The sequence below is a fragment of the Thamnophis elegans genome, chromosome 2, assembly GCF_009769535.1.
Source record: "Thamnophis elegans isolate rThaEle1 chromosome 2, rThaEle1.pri, whole genome shotgun sequence".
NCBI classification, from domain to species: domain Eukaryota; kingdom Metazoa; phylum Chordata; class Lepidosauria; order Squamata; family Colubridae; genus Thamnophis; species Thamnophis elegans.
This window is the reverse complement of record NC_045542.1, coordinates 30,612,526-30,631,106: the sequence shown is the minus strand read 5'-3', so window position 1 is coordinate 30,631,106 and position 18,581 is coordinate 30,612,526. Positions and strand designations below refer to the sequence as shown.

The following is an 18,581-nucleotide window of genomic DNA, read 5'->3' as shown; positions in this document are numbered from 1 at the left end:
TTCTGAACACATCAAGCTGGTTTGTTATGTAAAAGGCCAGCTGTTCCCTACTATACCGTAACAAGAAAATAAAAACGACGTTATAACATAAACCAAATCAAATACAGGAAGTCTTCGACGTAGGAGCATAATTAGGACCAGAATTTCATTTTTTTTTTTACAAAAAGTGAGCTATACCCAATTTATGACCTTTTTGCCATTAAACCATGGGATGCAACAACCATAGTAAATACATGCCAATTTCCAAGCACCTGGATTTGATCACTTGATCCTGCAGATGTTGTGATGGTTGTTAAGTGTGAGTACTGGTTACAAGTCACTTTTTTCCATGCCACTGTAACTTCAAACGAATGGTTGTAAGTTGAGGACTACCTGTCATATTACTATTCCCATTCAAAATCATGCCAAGAAATGCACTCTGAGTAATAACCATTCACCTACTCCAGCACGGTAACCCACCATTCTATTTATACCCCCAAGTCCTTCTGGAAATGCCATATTTTAGGGATTTTCTTGGTAATGCTGTGACCTCAGGTGGAGCATTATTTCACTGGAAAAGGCAGGCCACCAGAGTCCCTGAAGGGGTTTGAAAGGGAGTCAGAGGATGTTGGGTGGGCCGAAACCATTGAGAGAAAAGAAAAATCCTGAACCTTAAACAGGACAACCAGGATTGCACCTAGAAGCAACTTGGCAACTAATACTCCAATCCTAGTAGTGGTGTCACTTGAGCAAATCAGGGATGCACTTAATTGAACTGTTGCATTCTCAAACAGCTTTAACTGATGCTCTTCAAAGGCGTTGCTATCAGAGGTGGTATTCAGCAGGTTCTGACCAGTTCTGGAGAACCAGTAGTGGAAATTTTGAGTAGTTCTCAGAACCGGTAAATACCACCTCTTACTGGCCCACCAAGCCATGCCCACAGAACCAGTAGTAAAAAAAAAATTAATCCCACCACTGATCGCTATATATAGTGTGTTACAATAATCCGGTCAAGAGATGACAAAATGTTCTTTTGAAATCATTGATTTAGCATCTCAAGTCTTGTAAAACTTTCTATGTTTCTTAATATGAGCCTCTGAAACTGAAAGAGAGATGTTGAACATAGCATATAGACCGAGATGAAACTGCCCAGAACGGAAACAGGATTAAAAAAAGAGACATATCAGATTAATTTGTAGTTGAGGAGTTGACTCTTCAGGAGAGACAGAGCCATCAGAGCATGACAAAACACAGTAAATTCCTGCAATAAAAGCTGCTATTTCCTACTGTTTTGATCATGGGCTATTAAACGGAGTAATCCCAATAATTTATTCTTTATCTGAAGAACTCGGAACTTGTGGGAAAAATCAGTGTCTCAAATGTCCCCAGAAGAACCCAAAGTTAAATGACATAGGAAAGCATAGTCCTTGAAAGTTGACGCTAAATTTCAGCATGCTGTAATGCTTTTTCTTTTTTATTGTTTATGCTACAATAGACAAAACTGATTACTCCACCGGGGAATGTAGGAAGTGATGTTTGTTTGTTTGTAACCTCAAAGGACTCTCAGTTGGCTACGTCAGTGGGAAAAGGGCTGGACCGGATAAATTCTTCCCTAGGGACGTTCCCAACTCTCCAGCCAACCTTGATATTGAGAACTGATTCGTGGTTTTCTTTTTCTTTTTGTGCTTCCAGAGTTGACCTATCTGGGGCGTAACCTAACTGAACAAGCTTCTGCAGGATGAAAAGATGGCAGGGCGGTTGCTTGCACCACCAGGCCCTGACAGTTTTAGGCCTTTCACTCCGGAATCTCTGGCTAACATTGAGAAGCGCATTGCAGAAGATAAGAAGAAGCGTCCTAAGCAAGACAGCAGTCACAGAGATGACGATGAAGATAATAAACCAAAACCAAACAGTGACCTGGAGGCAGGGAAGAGTTTGCCTTTCATCTACGGGGACATCCCCAAAGGCCTGGTCGCTGTGCCACTGGAGGACTTTGACCCTTACTATATGACGCAGAAAGTGAGTCAGCAAACAACCAGATATGTAAAAGTCAGCCTTCTGGTGATCAAAGGAGTTACAGATTTGGGTGGCTGGAGGCTCCACGTGAAAAGGGGGGGCAGAAAAACAACATCTGTGTGGCCTTTGTTTGAAAAGATGTATCTTGTCTTTGGGTTGGTGGGGGATGGGAGGAAAAAGAAAGAAAGAGAAAGTTAAGGGAGCAATCGCTTGGGCAGCTGAATTTTTCAAAACCACCACATAGTCTATGTCATTTAATGGTCGGAAGATTTAATGGGGAGGCAGTAATACATCCAAGAAAAATGGCAAATGAAGCTGAGAAGAAGATTGACTTTTATTAGCAAATGGTCCATCGAAATGAGGATAAGCTAAAAACTCTCCCTTCGCACCACACTTTTTCCCAGGGGAAAAAAGGAAAATAGGATGAGGTTAGTGGTTCAATTATATTTGCAAATATGCAAATGGGTACAGAAGTCATGTTTTGCGGCACCAAGAGATGCCCCAAAATGTTCTGGGGAAAACAATGATAAATCTGGCTGTTAAATATTAAAGTCTAACTTCTTAGGAAAATACGTTGAATATAGGTGAACCAGAATGCAATGCGGAGAGAAAGAATCAATCTCTCACCTTTATGGAAGCATATAATCCCTATAATTGGTGACTGTCAGGCTAGAGTAGCTTGTATAAATTGGCTAAAAAGAATGAGATGAGTGGAATGTCTTATTTTTCCCCCCAGTGGGTGCATGCAAATAAAACCAAGTTCCAGCATTGGGGATTCTAAGTGGAAAACCAGACTTCTGTCAGCATATAAATGATATCCTCATATGAATAATGACAAACCAGAACTTATTTGTCTGGTAGCAATTGCAGATGCTCCAGTGTTTGTAGAGAATGCTAAGCAGACCGAGGAAATTATTATTAGTGTTAGGATTAATACCACTGTCCACACATTGCTCAGATTTCTACCTGAATCAGTCTTGTTTCTTATTTCAGAGGTCATTTAAATCTTGGGCAATGTCTGTTAGCAGCAGGGAGCAAGACAAATAGTCAGTTTAACGTGTTGGAATCTAGAACACTTATCTCTCTTCCCATGGTTTCCAGGCTCTTGATTCCAGCATCTTACACTTCCACTAGATTGGTGTTTCTCAACCTTGGCAACTTGAAGCTGGGTGGACTTCAACTCCCAGAATTCCCCAGCCTGGCTGGGGAATTCTGGAAATTGAAGTCCACTTAGCTTCAAGTTGCCAAGGTTGAGAAACATTGCACTAAACAATATCCATCTCATGGCTTTATTTTCTGTTCATTCCAGATACTTGGCTATGTTTACCTCACATGCCTAACTTGGAGACTAAATAATGGACTTTCTGAGTAACACATTGAATTACAAGCTACCCCTACAGTCTGGATTCACACGGTGTGCACAGGACAAAAAAACCCTAACCAAGATTAACCCCAAGACGGGTTTAGCCTGAGTAAATTATCTTCTAACCTTTCATCTGAGCTACCTGTTTGGGTTTTGTGATCATTTGCAGTGCATCGGTGTGAGAACGAAGAATTGCATTGTCAAGGATGCTTTCTTACATATATTCTCACAAGTTTGTTTCTTACAATATCATGAATAGGAGCCTCTTTCACTCTTCCTCCCCCTTCTTGATGCATTTGGGTGTTGTTTTGGATTTTTATTATTGCAGATCTGGAGGCTGAGTTCCAGAGTATATGATTAGCAAGGGATCCTTGGTGTTCTCTGAGCTTGCTTGTTTTCTTGTAGACATTTCATTGCCCAAACTAGTAAGGAATGGTGTTTGCTCTCAGTTTATATTCTAGTGGGTGTCTGTGTGGGTGGGAGTAGTCTTAGAGGTCCTTTCGTTGGGCTGTTTACTGATGGCCTTTTTGGCAGTTTCTTGGTTGAGGTATTGCTTACTTGATTGTTGGTCTGGTGTTAACTTTGGAGTTAATCTATGCTGATCTGGGTGCTGATTGCTGGTGGAGAGGTGCTTGGGTCTTTTTGTTCCTTTTTTTGGACAGGGTGATAGTCTTTTGTTTATTGTGTCTATTGATGGTTGTTTTGTCAGAGTGCCAGGCTTCTAGAAATTCCCTGGCGTTTTTGGGCTTGGTCAAGGATGGTCCCATTTTCCCAATTAAAACTATGGTTAAATCTGTCTATATGTTGTGAAATTAAAGAATCTTCATCATGTCTTCTGACTGCTAGTTGGTGTTTGTAGATATGTTCTGCCAGTCTTCTGCCTGTTTGTCCTACATAGTGGTTGCTGAAGTCCTTACTTTGTTTATTGTAGATGACTCCTGTTTTTTCTTCTGGGGTTGTTGGGTCTTTCGATTTGCTTAGGACTTTTCTTTTTAGAGAAACAACTCATCTCCCACAAGGGAAGCTGTGTAAGGACTTTATTTAAACCAGCCTAAACAAACCTCAGCAACCCGGAATAGCAGAAAAAGAAAATAGAGCATATAGAATAGAATAGAATAGAATAGAATAGAATAGAATAGAATTCAATTCAATTCAATTCAATTCAATTCAATTATTGGCCAAGTGTGATTGGACACACAATGAATTTGTCTTTGGTGCATATGCTCTCAGTGTACATAAAGAAAAATAAAATAGAAAACATTCATCAGGAATCATAGGATACAACATTTAGTGATAATCGTAGGTTACTAATAAGCAATCAAACTATACTAGGAAACAAATAAAACAATATCAAATTTAAAGATACAAGCAACATGGTTATAGTCATAAGTGGGAAGAGACAGGTACTAGGAAGGAAGAGAAAAATAATAGTAATACAGTCTTAGTAGGTAATATGACAGTGTTGTGGGAATTAGTTGTTTAGCAGAGTGATGGCATTCAGGGGAAAACTGTTCTTGTGTCTAGTTGTTCTGGTGTGCAGTGCCCTATAGCATCGTTTTGAGGGTAGAAGTTGAAACAATTTATGTCCAGGATATGAGGGGTCTACAGTTATTTTCACAGCCCGCTTTTTGACTTGTGCATATACAGGTCTTCGATAGAAGGCAGGTTGGTAACAATTGTTTTTTTCTGCAGTTCTAATTATCTTTTGAAGTCTGAGTCTGTTTTGTCAAAATGGATATCCACACAATTTTATCAAAAAGTCCCTGACCACTCAACCTTATGCAGCACAACCATCACAAACCCTAAAAAGAATCACACCATACATCAAGAATATCTCAGAAACCACCAACAGTCTACTACAACCACATGGAATCAGCCTAGCACACAAGCCAACTAAAGCCCTTCAAAATATCCTAAGGAGACCAAAAGGAAGCTGACAGTGAGAAGGTCTTGAGGAGGTTTTGCTTCAAAATCTTCCTGTAAAATATATACATAATTCACATTTTGTGTTGAGTATAGAGTCTCCCGGCTTAGGAATGAACACGTTTTCCCGAGCTAAGGGGCCACTGGTAGTTATTTACAGCATGCTGAAAGCTGCACTCTAGAATTGGTGAACCCAAAGGAAAGAGAAAGACTAGAGCAATAAATAAATATGGTATTGAATAAATAGAAGACATTGGTGAATAATAAAGCAAATGCTTCCAATAGGTTCAAAACAAAGTCATGAAAAGCCTTTAGCCAATTAATAGTGCCCAACAGCTTTTATGGAAACTGAAGACAAAATGTAATAAACCAACTAACATGAGTGCACACCCCACACACAAATGCTGGTCACCAAGTGAGAGATTGGAATGAAAGAAAAGTAATATTTTAAAGGCAACTGAGTCAATATGAAATTTTTCTCAGCATTCACTTTAACTGATTACTCTGAACATGTAAAGAATACTATTCCAGAACTTTTGTCCATTTTTAAAATCTTAAAACTACATTCTTAGTCTTTTCTTAAGAGCCATGGTGGCACAGTGGTTAGAATGCAGTACTGCAGGCTACTTCTGATCACCGGCTGACAGCAGTTTGCCAGTTCGCGTCTCACCGACTCAAGGTTGACTCAGCCTTCCAGCCTTCCGAGGTTGGTAAAATGAGAACCCAGATTGTTGGCGGCCATATGCTGACTCTGTAAACCGCTTAGTGTAAAGCACTGTGAAGCAGTATATAAGTCTAAGTGCTATTGCTTTTCAGAGAGTTAAAAACCATTTCCAAGTGGTTTCTTCCTTTGTGTACCAATCATAGTGGTCAATGGAATTATGGACCACAGTTTGCATCTCGTTAACCATCTATGTATCCCTCTATTCTAAGTTCCAATTACCCAGTCTATCACATTGTATGCTCATTACATTTATTTGCCACCCATCTCACCAAGGGGCTTTACTACGCTGGGTGGTTTAAATTAATTTAAAAAGTGAATAAATAAAAAATGAAAGCAGATTAGATGGACATCATCATATGCAACTGAAAATATACAAGTCACATTTATAGCTAAGAATGGCACCTCCATTGATTTTTATACCAGTTCATCTATTCTTGGTGTTATGCTTATTTGAAACTAGCTGATAACCCAACGTTGTCTGGGTATTTATTTATAGAGGGAAAATGTCCGGACCAAACATAATTTCTAATGTTGGATTTTCACCCTTATCAGAGGGAGCTCCCTTGTGGAGTACTGTGAAGCCGTTACCATGGCAACTCCACTACACTGTACAGTTGAAGCCATTTTATGGCAGCACAGCAGAAGCCATTTTAAGGCACAACAGGCTGTATCTTAACAGAACACATACCTCGAGAGATGTTTGGGGTGTCTTACCCTCCACAGTATTTTTTTCCAGAGAGTAAATCATCTGTGTAAGTTTGGTTGAAATTGCTCAAGGCATTCCAGAGTAATGCTGGAACATTCACGTGCACCAGGGGTGGGTTACTGCCTGTTCTAACCTCTTCTGTAGAAAAGGTTCCACAAATCTACAGTGCCGTTTAGAACCGGTTCCAGCTCCCTCCCCCCACCTATCCGCACATCATCAAGATGAAGAGCGAGAGGAGGAATTCTGGGAGTTGAAATTCACAAGTCTTAAAGCTGTCAAGTTTGAACACCCCTGGTTTTTTTCTAAAGGGTTAGAGGTGCAAGGGTCTTGTGATTTGACAGCTTTAAGATTTGCGTCCTTCAAATGCCAAAGTTTCTGAGCCAACATTTTGGTTGCTCATTGTTAAGTGAGTTTCACCACATTTTACAAGTTGGCCACACCCACCCAGTCACATGGCCAGCAAGCCACTCCCTCAAAGCAGGCCACACCTACAGAAAAGGTTCTAAAAAAAATTGAAACCCACCAGTGACGCGCGCACGCACACACACACACACACACACACACACACACACACAGCCATTGATAGATAGATCGAGTGAGAGAGAGAGAGAGAGGAATATTTAGAAAACAAGACTGATCAGAAACCAAGGCTGCCCATAATACCGTTGTTTAGCTTTGGATATTGGTGTCTTCTTCAGTAGAGAACTCTTTTAGTCTTATTCTCTTAAAGGCTTCAGGAGCTTAAGACATATTATTTCAAGGAATTTTCAGGAGATAATTAGAACCACACTGGGAGACATTTGCATTCTGCAATAACTTAGGGACTTGCTTTGTGTTTTTACCTGTTTTATGTGTTGGTGACATTTATGTTTTAAAAACAAAACCAACAAATGCATCATATAGAAAACAATAATAGGCATCTACAGCAAAAATGGGGGGGGGGGGACTCAGTCTCCAGAGAATCATAGAAAAGAGATGAAGATGGGAGAGATATGTTCTGCACCCGTGGAGAATAACTAACAACTCTAGTTATTCCCCAATAGACTAGCAGTAGGTTCTCCAGGTATAAATCTGCTGGCAATAGAAAGCCCCAGGATATTTCAGGAATAGTGCAGAAATAGACAGCCTTGGATTCTTTAGATAATGACTCTTCCTTTCCCCAGTGAGTCCAATAGATTTGAATCTTCCACCAGAAAGAAAAATGCAAGTAGGAAACAACAAATATAACTATCCTCTCCCTCCTGCCCCCAACTTTCCTATCCTAAAGAATATATTGTATTTTCAACCATGAACCACATCAACTAGCAAGGCATATGATCTGCCACTTCTGATTCTTTGTACCCCCTTAGGATGGTATAATTGTCAGGCAATAAACTTCAGGCTCCCCAAACTTTCTAAATACAAATATTTTAATACTGTGACAAAAGGCCAGTGAAGCAAAAGTAAAATTTACATCCAAAGACTGCTTGCCTGAAAGTGATCATAAACATGTTGATGTTTCCCAATAGATCCCAATAAAGTATTTCAACTTAATCCCACGTTATTGCATGCTTAAGTTGCCCCCTAACATGAATTTGCTTGGTAATGAGGCCCACAGAAGAGAATATTTGTAGTTCAGGGTTGAACTGTGGAGTTTCTCTTGGTGCTCTCTGAGTTTGGTGGTGTTCTTGTAGACATTATCATTACCAAATCAAGTAACATCAGCAGCGCATTGATGATGCTATGTAGTTTGGTAATGAAACATCTGCAAAAAAAAACCTACTAAGTTCAGCGAGTCCTAAGGATCCCACAATGAGTCCCACAGAATTCAATGAAGACATGCTGTATTTTTCGGAGTATAAGAATCACCTTTTTCCCCTCAAAAAAGAGGCTGTAAATCTGGGTGCATCTTATATACTAAATACAGCATTTTTTGCCTCCCGAAACCCCACCCCTTCACCAAAATGGCTGTGCATAGCCTTTAGGAGCCTTGCAGAGTGCTCCCAGAGGCCGGGGAGGGCAGAAATGAGCAAAAAATGGGCTTTTTTGCTCAGTTCCCCCCCACAGCCCCCAGGAGCACTCTATAAGCCTCCTAAAGACTATTCATGCCCTTTTAAAACAAAAAACAGGCCTGTTTTCATGAAAAACAGGCTGTATTTTGGAATGTTTGGAATGTTTGGAATGTTTATTATAATTTATAGGCCGCCCTTTTCCCTGAGGGGACTCAGGGCGGCTTACAAAACACGGGAAAGGGGGTACAAAGACAAAAGACATAAGACAATACATAATATTAAAAATAGAGCACAACATTCATTCATCATTCGGGAGGGGACAAACTAAGATTTTTCATCCCCAGGCCTGACGGGCTAGCCAGTTCTTGAGGGCTGTGCGGAAGGCCTGGGCGGTGGTGAGGGTGCGAATCTCCACGGGGAGATTGTTCCATAGCGTCGGAGCTGCAACTGAGAAAAACTGAGAAAACTGCTCATTTTGCCCCCCCCCCCGGCCCTCCCAGGAGCACTCTACAAGCCTCCTAAAGGCTATTCATGCCATTTGGGGGGGGGGCATTTTTGGGAGGTCTGCAGAGGGCAAAAACCTTTTTTAAAAATTTGCCTCTTCAAAACCTTGGTGTGTCTTATACTCCGGTGCATCTTATACTCCGAAAAATATGGGTAAATCAGATTGTGGTGTTATAGTATTAGGTATGTAATAGAACTGAGTTCTGAAGATGAGCTTGTATTTGATACCATGCCAAGCATAGGTCAGCTTTGGCGAACAAAAGGGCAGAAATTGGTATTTTTGAAGGATGAAAGGCTGCAGGCTAAGTAAATCTATGTCACGGATCTGGTGCGGCTGAAGTTTTGGGAGGATTCCTTATTTGCACATTGTGATATTCTATTTCCCACTTGAAAATAGCAGAATCTGCCATCAGTTTTCAATAGCTATGGTCAGAGCAGTGGTGGGATTTAAATAATTTAACAACTGGTTCTCTGCCCTAATGATTTCTTCCAACAATCAGTTCACCAAACTGCTCAAAAAGTTAACAACCGGTTCTTCTGAAGTGGTGCGAACTGGCGGAAACCCACCACTGGGTCAAAGAGACACCAAGAACTGCCCCACCGACACTTGAAGGTCACAGGCCCATCCCAATCACAAACATATAATACCAGTAGATAACCTGGTGTTGTCCGAGTATTTATTTATAGGGGGGAAATGTCCAGATCATAATTTCTAATGTTGGATTTTCCTCATTACCAGAGGGAGCCCCTTGTGGAGTACTCTGAAGCCATTACCATGGCAACACTACTGTGCTGTACAGTAGAAGACATTTTACAGCAGTAGAGTAGAATCCATTTAAAGACACACCAGGCTGTATCATAACAGAACACACCCCCGAGGAATGTTAGAGGTATCTTACCCCCACAGTATTTGTTTCTAGAGAGTAAGTCATCTGTGTACCAAGTTTGGTTGAAATTGCTCAAGGCATTTCAGAGTTTTGCTGGAACACACACAGACACACACTCAGAGCCATATATATATTCCATTTATATATAGGAAACCTATATGTTGTTTTAATGCCTTTCTGTCATATCTAGTATTATTAAGTGCCCATATCTGCTTATTGAATAGATAGCTACTGTATATGTCAATGTGATTCTGAAGTAAACCCTTCTTATGAAGAGGATACTGTAAAGATATTTTTAAAATCATTGTATACATTTCATGCCACTATTCCATCACTTTTGAAATTTTGATAGTCATACCATTTGTTTATTTACTGCAGAGTATTTTGAAGGATATGAGAAACATTTTCTTCTTGCTTCTATACTGGGTCTTCCATAGAAAAATAATCTCAACTTTTAGCTGAACCGTAATCTCCATCTCATTTTTTTTGTATCAGATCAGTGTGGGTTGCAGGCGGTACGCCCTGGTACGCGCATACCGGAGCCAGCCCAGAGCACCGGATACCGTTCCGGTACAGTGCTCCGGAGGGCCCACCTGCCCACCCGAGCTCCTTACCGGAGTTTAAAGGCTTTTGTGCTTCCACGCAGATGCATGGTGTGAACAGCACCTGCGTGATGCTCCGCGGAGTGTCACAGAGGCGCTTGAACGCATGCACGCATTGTGTGAGTGTGTGTATGCACTGCGCGCATCCATGAGGACACCGCCCACCCCGTTCCAACCGTACTGGTTGGAATGGGATTTGAAACCCACCACTGTATCAGATTAATGTAGAAACATTATGGAATGGGCATAGCATGGCTGAAATGTTATCATAAATTACTTTTCTTCTGTGCTTTTAATCATGATTTTGAAGATCATAAAATCTTTGCTAGTATGATTATTTGGTTTATTTTTTAATCCATTCATTTTTAATACAGGAAAATATTTGCAAAGTCAAGTAAAAAGCATATAAAATTCATCTGCAGAAATACAATGTTTTACTTTCCCAAAACAAAGCAATATTTCTTTGGCTTTTGGATCCTCATAAGCAAAAAAGAAATTCTTTTCTTTTTTTAAAAAAAATAGTCCATGTGCATTATAAGGCAAAATAATAAGAAATGGTTGCCATTTGGAAGATTCTCGAAATATGATGCAAAAATTATATAAAAGGAGCAGTAAGAAAAAGAAATGAGTGCCATGTATATTTGCGGCATCTGGCATTTATGGGATTTTAGATTTCCATGGCAACTGGTACTTTCATTTTATATTTGCTCATTTCAGAAACAACACAGACACTGATGATAAAACTTGATCATACTTTTGCATGACATGACCAACAAAAGAAGTAAAAGTTTGGCTGAACCTACTGGGCTGTCTCTGGTTTTTTAGCACAGTTAAAAATAACTTGCAACAAATCCAAATGTTGACAAAATCTGCTCTGCAATTTAGACCTGGGATCTCCAGGAAGCACCTAAATGCTTTTATATGCCTGAATAACCATCCTATATTTACGTAAAGTGAATTGATAGAAATTATAATTACCTGCCAGCCTAGAATATTATTAATACATATGAAATTTACAGTGTATGGACCTTCATGCAATAAACACATTCTGTGAGCCAGTGTAACTTGCTCATTGTAACATGAACACTTCTATTCGTATAGAACAATCACCTGCAGCCCACTTAAATATGTGTATAAATGTTAAAATAACACTCTGTTTTTAAGCAACAGATGATTGGCAGCCATATTGTTCTTCTCAGTATTATCATGGGGCGGGGGGGGGGGGACTACACAGGAAGGCGGGGAACCAAATTTCTCAGTTGAAGTTTTGCAGAGGGAGGCAGATTGTTTTTCTATTGACAAGAAAAAGCCTACTCAGCTTGGCTCCTGGCTGATGACCTTCCCTTTCCCTTCATTTCCTGTGGAAGTAAATCTATAGTACCTTTAGCCATACAATCATTTTTAATTGATCAAAGAGATAGGTGATATTCTGTCGGTTTGCCCCAGTTCCGGTGAACCAGTAGAGGTAGTGGCAGGAGGCTCCGCCCACCCACCCAGATGTCATCATGGATGCTCTGCTCAATGTGCAGGTTTTTGTGCATGTGCAGAAGCACCGCGTGTGAGCAAAGTGAGCGAGTGAGCACACACACACGGACCCGGTTCAGGACCAGTAGCAAAGATTGGAGCCTTTCATGCCTGAGATAGGACGCTGACAGCTTACCGCTCTCCTTTGTTGTAGATCAGGGATGTCAAACTCCATTTCATTGATTGTGTTTGACCTCAGGGGGTGGGCATGGCCAGGGAGCATGGCCAGCTCCCTGGGAGTGCCTGTGATGGCCCGGGCTCAGTTTTTGGCTGCGACGACCTCCTGCAACCCTCTGCCAGGTAAAACAGAGCTTAGGAGGGCCGCCCCTGGCTCTCCCAAGCTCCATTTTCACTGGAAGAGGCACCTGGGCCAGTCCTTTGCTGTTTCCAGGGTGGCCCCCGTGGACCAGATCCAGCCCATGGGCATTGAGTTTGACACCCCTGTTGTAGTTACTCAGACTCGTTCCCATGGTACAGTGATGACAAACCCATGACATGTGCATCAAAGGTGTTACACCATGACATTTTTGTTAATATGCCAGCATTCACTACATAACAACAAATATTCTCAAAAACATACTCATACTTTCTAAAACAATTTTCAAAGATTGCAGAGGCTGCACGAGAATGGGATGTGCTCATCCATGGCCTCCAGACCCTCTGAAAGTTGCATGAGATGGCCGTACTTTTTCACAGTCTTTGGAGCCTCCAAAAATTGCATGAGAACGGGACATAGCAATAGCAATAGCAGTAGACTTATATACCGCTTCATAGGCCTTTCAGGCCTCTCTAAGCGGTTTACAGAGAGTCAGCATATTGCCCCCAACAATCTGGGTCCTCATTTTACCCACCTCGGAAGGATGGAAGGCTGAGTCAACCCTGAGCCAGTGAGATTTGAACCGCTGAACTGCTGATCTAGCAGTAGCCTGCAGTGCTGCATTTAACCACTGCGCCACCTTGGCTTTTATGTGGTTCTCAGAGGCTGCAGAGGCTATGGAAGAGCATTCTCTAAAGATGCTTCAAGATTGAAGGCCTTGTGAGTCCCGGAGCAGCCTCAGGTAGGCCACAGAGCCTGTCAACAGAATAGAGAACATAGCCTAAAGATAGATGGTGCATGGCAGATCCTAGAGGATGCTGGGTCATGGGTGCAATCACACTATTCCTCAAGGCTTGTGCTTCTTGGGAAATGGTGTGAGGCGCCCTTTTCAAGTGGCAGCAGTGATGTTATTGCTGAAGCCAAGGACCAGCTTCTACTTTAGGCCTAGTCTTGGCACTGCTCCTAACTGCCACTGTTCTGAGTGGCCCAGATGGTAGTGGCGAGATAGAGAATTCATAGCCTCATTAATATGTATAAGCCATGTAAATGGCCTCGCTGTTCTTGTATTCAGCACCTTTGTGCTGGCCAGCAACAGCCTCCTCCGTCCGGATTGGTTAGGACGCGAGGGAGGCTGTTGCCGGCTGAATGCTTGTTTCTGATTGGTTGAAGCCCGAGTATATAAGGTTTTGGCGGGCTGGTTATGAACTGAATCGCTGTTATACTTAGCTTGGAATAAATCCTGTTAGCTGTTCACCCTGTGGTCGCGTCCCTCATTCCGAACCTCTAAACTGGCGACGAAGGTGGGATCAGCGATTCCGCGACGCTAGGGTGGAAAGAGAGAGACAGACAGTTAGCTGCCGCCTTCCAGACCGGCAACGAACGCTGCCTGAAGAGGGAAAAAAATTTTTTTTTGTGGCCCTCAGTATCTCTCCCTTCACAACCGTCAGGATGACATCTGCTCTACCTCCTTTTGCCCCCTTTGGTTCGGCTGGAGAATCTTGGGAAGGGTTTATGGAGAGGTTTGAGTGTTACCTGATCGCTTCCAAAAATCAGGCTCAAACCGAAGAGGAAAAATGCAGCTTTTTCCTCTCATGCTGCGAGCCATCTATGTTCGCCTCAGCAAGAGCTTTGGCAGCCCCACGGCCAGCATACAAACTTGGGTGGGACGAACTCATGGCCAGATTGAAGAATCACTATGCACCCACCCCTTCAGTCATCGCTCGCCGTTTTGCCTTCCGCAGGCGAGTCCAAAAACAGAATGAATCCATCAGTCAATTTTTGGAGGCTCTGCGGATGGTGGCTGCCCAGTGCGAGTTCTCCAACCTTGAGGAAAATTTGGTGGAACAGTTTGTGTGCGGGGTCCGCGATGTCAACCTGCGGAGCCGCATGTTCCGAAATCACCGAATTACACTCCTCCAAGCCGTGGAAACTGCCCGAGCCGCTGAACTATCTGAGCAATCCACGGCCGACATTGAGCGGTTACAGATTGCCACACCAGAGCGAGCACCGCCTGACGCATCGCCACAAGCCCACATGGTCGAGGACGACCTGGCTTATGAGGATCCAGAGGAAGAAGTGGTGGCCCAGATGAGGACTGTGCCTAAAAGGAAGCCGAAACCGCAACCTGCAGCCCAACAGGCGTCCGCAGTGCCCTGCCGGGGTTGCGGAGGCCGTCATAAACGCCAGGCTTGCCCATTTTTGAATGCCATCTGTAATCGGTGCAAGGGCGAAGGCCACCTGGCTAAGGTCTGCAGGGCATTATTGCCGGCACCCTCGTTCCTTCAATCTCCCGGCCGTTCCCAGGCACAACCGCGCCGCCAGCAGCAGCGGCCACCGAAGAGGTCGGAAGATTGCTACCAGTCCACCAGTCAACCATCTACTTTTGACAGTACGGCGAGCCAAGCCGTTGCAGGGGCCCGGAAGGTCTCGACCTCCGTCCAGCTGGAAGGTCAGCCGTGCCGGATGGAGGTGGACTCTGGCTCTTCTCGGTCCCTCCTGCCCTGGTCTCTCTTCGCCAAACTGTGCCCTAAAGTGCCCCAGAAACGCCTAAGGCAATCTGAGGTTTCCCTAAGGGATTACCAAGGGAGGGTGATTCCTACGCTGGGATCCTTCCCTATCTCTGTATGTTATGGCCAATTCCGGGGAAAGCTACCCATCCTTATAGTCAGGGATGACTTGCCGGCCCTTCTGGGCCTGGATTGGTTTCCTGCCCTGGGATTATCAATTGGGGGGGTCCACCGGGTGGTTCCTAGCACTCTCGAGGACACCTTAAGGGAATTTTCGGACGTTTTTGACGGCCAGTTAGGCCGTTACAAAGGGACCCCCATATCTTTAAGTTTAGACCCTCAGGTTGCTCCCATTAGGCTGAAAGCCCGTAGGGTGCCTTTTGCCTTAAGGGCCAAGGTTGACGCCGAACTGGATAAGTTGTTGGCGCAGGGAGTCATCGAGCCCGTTGATCATTCCCCTTGGGAGACCCCCATCGTCCTCCCAATTAAACCAGACGGGTCGGTGAGGATCTGCGCCGACTACAAGTCGACGATCAACTTGGCCCTTCAGGCAAACCCCTATCCAGTCCCTGTAGTGCAACACCTGCTCCATTCCCTGGGGCAGGGTTGCACATTCGCCAAACTGGATATGGCGCAGGCCTATCAACAGCTCCCGGTGGATGACGATGCGGCGGCTGCCCAAACCATCGTCACCCATCGTGGGGCTTTCCGTTGTCGCCGCCTGCAATTCGGCGTTTCCGTGGCCCCGGGGATCTTCCAAAGCCTGATGGAGCGGCTGCTCCATGGGCTGCCAGGCGTGGTTCCATATTTCGATGACGTCCTGATCGCTGCTTCCAGCCGCTCAGAACTCATCGAAGTACTGCGGAAGGTCCTCAGTCGTTTCAGGGGCGCGGGTTTAAAACTGAAACGCAGCAAATGTTCATTTGCTGTTCCTAGAGTGGAATTCTTGGGCTTCATGATTGACGCCCAAGGCATCCACCCTACACCGTCTAAGGTAGCTGCCATTAGGAACGCCCCTGCTCCCACCTCCAAGGCGGAGCTACAGGCGTTCCTAGGGCTTCTGAACTTTTACGCCCCTTTTATACCGCACAAGGCGTCACTAGCCGAGCCGCTGCATCGGTTGCTCGACCGATCTGCGGCCTGGCGCTGGGGGAGCCGCGAAGCGCATGCGTTCGCGGCTGTCAAAGAAGCTCTGACGTCAGCGGCAGTCCTAGTCCAGTACAATGACAGGATGCCTCTGACGTTAGCTTGTGACGCCTCCCCCTATGGAGTCGGGGCCGTCCTAAGCCATGTCCTCCCAAATGGCTTAGAGGCCCCTGTGGCCTATTACTCCCGGACACTCTCCTCGGCGGAGCGTAATTACAGCCAGATAGACAAGGAGGCTCTGGCTGCAGTGTCCGGGATTAAGAGGTTCCATGACTACCTCTACGGTCGGCCTTTCACCCTTGTCACTGACCACAAGCCACTCCTTGGGCTTTTGGCAGGTGACAAGCCGACCCCCCCCATCCTCTCCCCCAGAATGACTAGATGGACGGAGTTCCTTGCAGCGTATTCTTATACGCTGCAGTACCGTCCAGGCAAGCAGCTGGGGCATGCCGATGCCTTAAGCCGCTGCCCGTTACCGGAGACCGACACCGCCCTAGTGCCCTGTCTCTCAGTCCTGTCCATCGCGTCTTCCGGTCTCCCAATTTCGGCCGCGGATGTCGCGGCCTGTACCAAGGCCGATCCGATCCTCTCCCAGGTCGCTTCCTGGGTCTCGAGGGGATGGCCAGTGGACAAAGTGGCAGAGGGCTTCAAGCCCTTTAAAATCCGGCAGGCGGAGCTCTCCCTCCACGGGGGGTGCCTCATTTGGGGGGATCGAGTGGTGATCCCCACCGCGCTGCGACCACAAGTCCTGTCCCTGCTCCATAAGGATCATCCGGGCATAGCACGAATGAAGGCATTAGCCCGTAGCTATGTTTGGTGGCCCTTACTGGACTCAGAGATAGCGGCCTATGTTGGCCGCTGCGACCCCTGTCAACAGTCTAGGCCTAATCCCCCAGCTGGGCCGGCTCGTGAGTGGGAGGCTCCGAGAGGCCCATGGTCACGCCTCCACCTAGATTTTGCCGGTCCCTTTCACGGCCAGAATTTCTTGGTAGTGGTGGACGCTTACTCCCGCTGGGTGGAGCTGATCCTGATGGGCTCCACCACAGCTGAGAGTACGGTCCGGGCCTTGAGAAGGCTGTTCGCGACCCATGGGTTGCCGGACCTGATTGTTTCTGATAACGGGCCCCAATTTATGTCCACCACGTTCCAGGAGTTTCTGGCCATGCAAGGGATTCGACATGCGCCCATAGCCCCGTACCACCCGGCCAGCAATGGCCGGGCGGAGCGGGCGGTCCGCTCAGCAAAAGAGGCACTGGGCCGCATGGACCGGGGCGACTGGCAGGAGAAAGTGGCGGCTTACCTGCTAAGCCAACATTCCACTCCCTGCCCAACGACCAACCGAAGCCCCTCGGAGCTCTTGATGGGCAGGCGCCTACGGACTCCCCTGGACCGGCTACATCCGTTGTATTCAGGGGATCAGCCGAGCAACCTGGGGGTTATCCCTTCCCGTTCATTTAAAGTAGGGGACGCGGTGTGGGCCCGGGCATTTTCGGGGCCTTCTAGATGGGTGCCAGCCACTGTGACTGCCCTGACAGGCCCGTGTTCTTTTAGAATCGGACTGGCTGACGGATCCCAATGGAGGCGTCACCTGGATCAGTTGAGGAGACGCCTCCCACCGCCAGCCGGCGGCCCGGACCCAACCGATGCCGGCACCGCCTGCCCGGGCACCCAGCTTGAGGCCTTCGCCACTCCAGGCCTCTCCTGTCCACAACCGAGAACTCAATCCGGAGGAAACACGCCGCGGGCCTTCGCCACACCAGGCCCAACCTGCCCGAGCGCCCCCTGCCGGGAACGTCCACAATCATCTCAAGCCGCCGCAGAACAGTCCCCACCGAGGCCAAGGGTCCTCCCTCCCGACACGCCTTCCAAACACGACACCAGCACAGTTGACACGCCACCTCGCCCCTACTCACCAGTACAGTTGAGCCCTCCTTCTGGGCCGTCCCAAGAAGGCGTGCCTTGGAGCTACACCCCCTTCCGGGAGGAGCTACCACAAGGAGGTCCTCCTCCGCCGACGACTAGTGGAGAACTGCGCAGATCAGGGCGGGTCCGGCACCGCCCCGCCTACTTACAGGACTACGCATGCTCCACCCGCGGAGCATGCGCGGAACTGGGGGGAAGGGGTATTGAATATTCATAGCCTCATTAATATGTATAAGCCATGTAAATGGCCTCGCTGTTCTTGTATTCAGCACCTTTGTGCTGGCCAGCAACAGCCTCCTCCGTCCGGATTGGTTAGGACGCGAGGGAGGCTGTTGCCGGCTGAATGCTTGTTTCTGATTGGTTGAAGCCCGAGTATATAAGGTTTTGGCGGGCTGGTTATGAACTGAATCGCTGTTATACTTAGCTTGGAATAAATCCTGTTAGCTGTTCACCCTGTGGTCGCGTCCCTC

At 45.8% G+C, this 18,581-nt stretch overlaps 1 protein-coding gene across 7 annotated transcripts in view; it reads left to right on the top strand.

Annotated features, from left to right (window-relative positions):
- Window positions 1–1,719: 1,719 nt before the first annotated feature.
- SCN8A (sodium voltage-gated channel alpha subunit 8) overlaps window positions 1,720–18,581 on the top strand; it is an 86,303-nt gene continuing 69,441 nt past the window's right edge. For 6 of the 7 annotated variants that reach the window (XM_032210536.1, XM_032210531.1, XM_032210537.1 and 3 more), the window contains exon 1: window positions 1,726–1,998. In XM_032210536.1, coding sequence (XP_032066427.1) covers window positions 1,726–1,998 — 273 coding nt within the window. Of the gene's footprint in view, window positions 1,999–18,581 lie in introns of all 7 variants that reach the window. The other variant, XM_032210538.1, reaches the window with a different exon arrangement.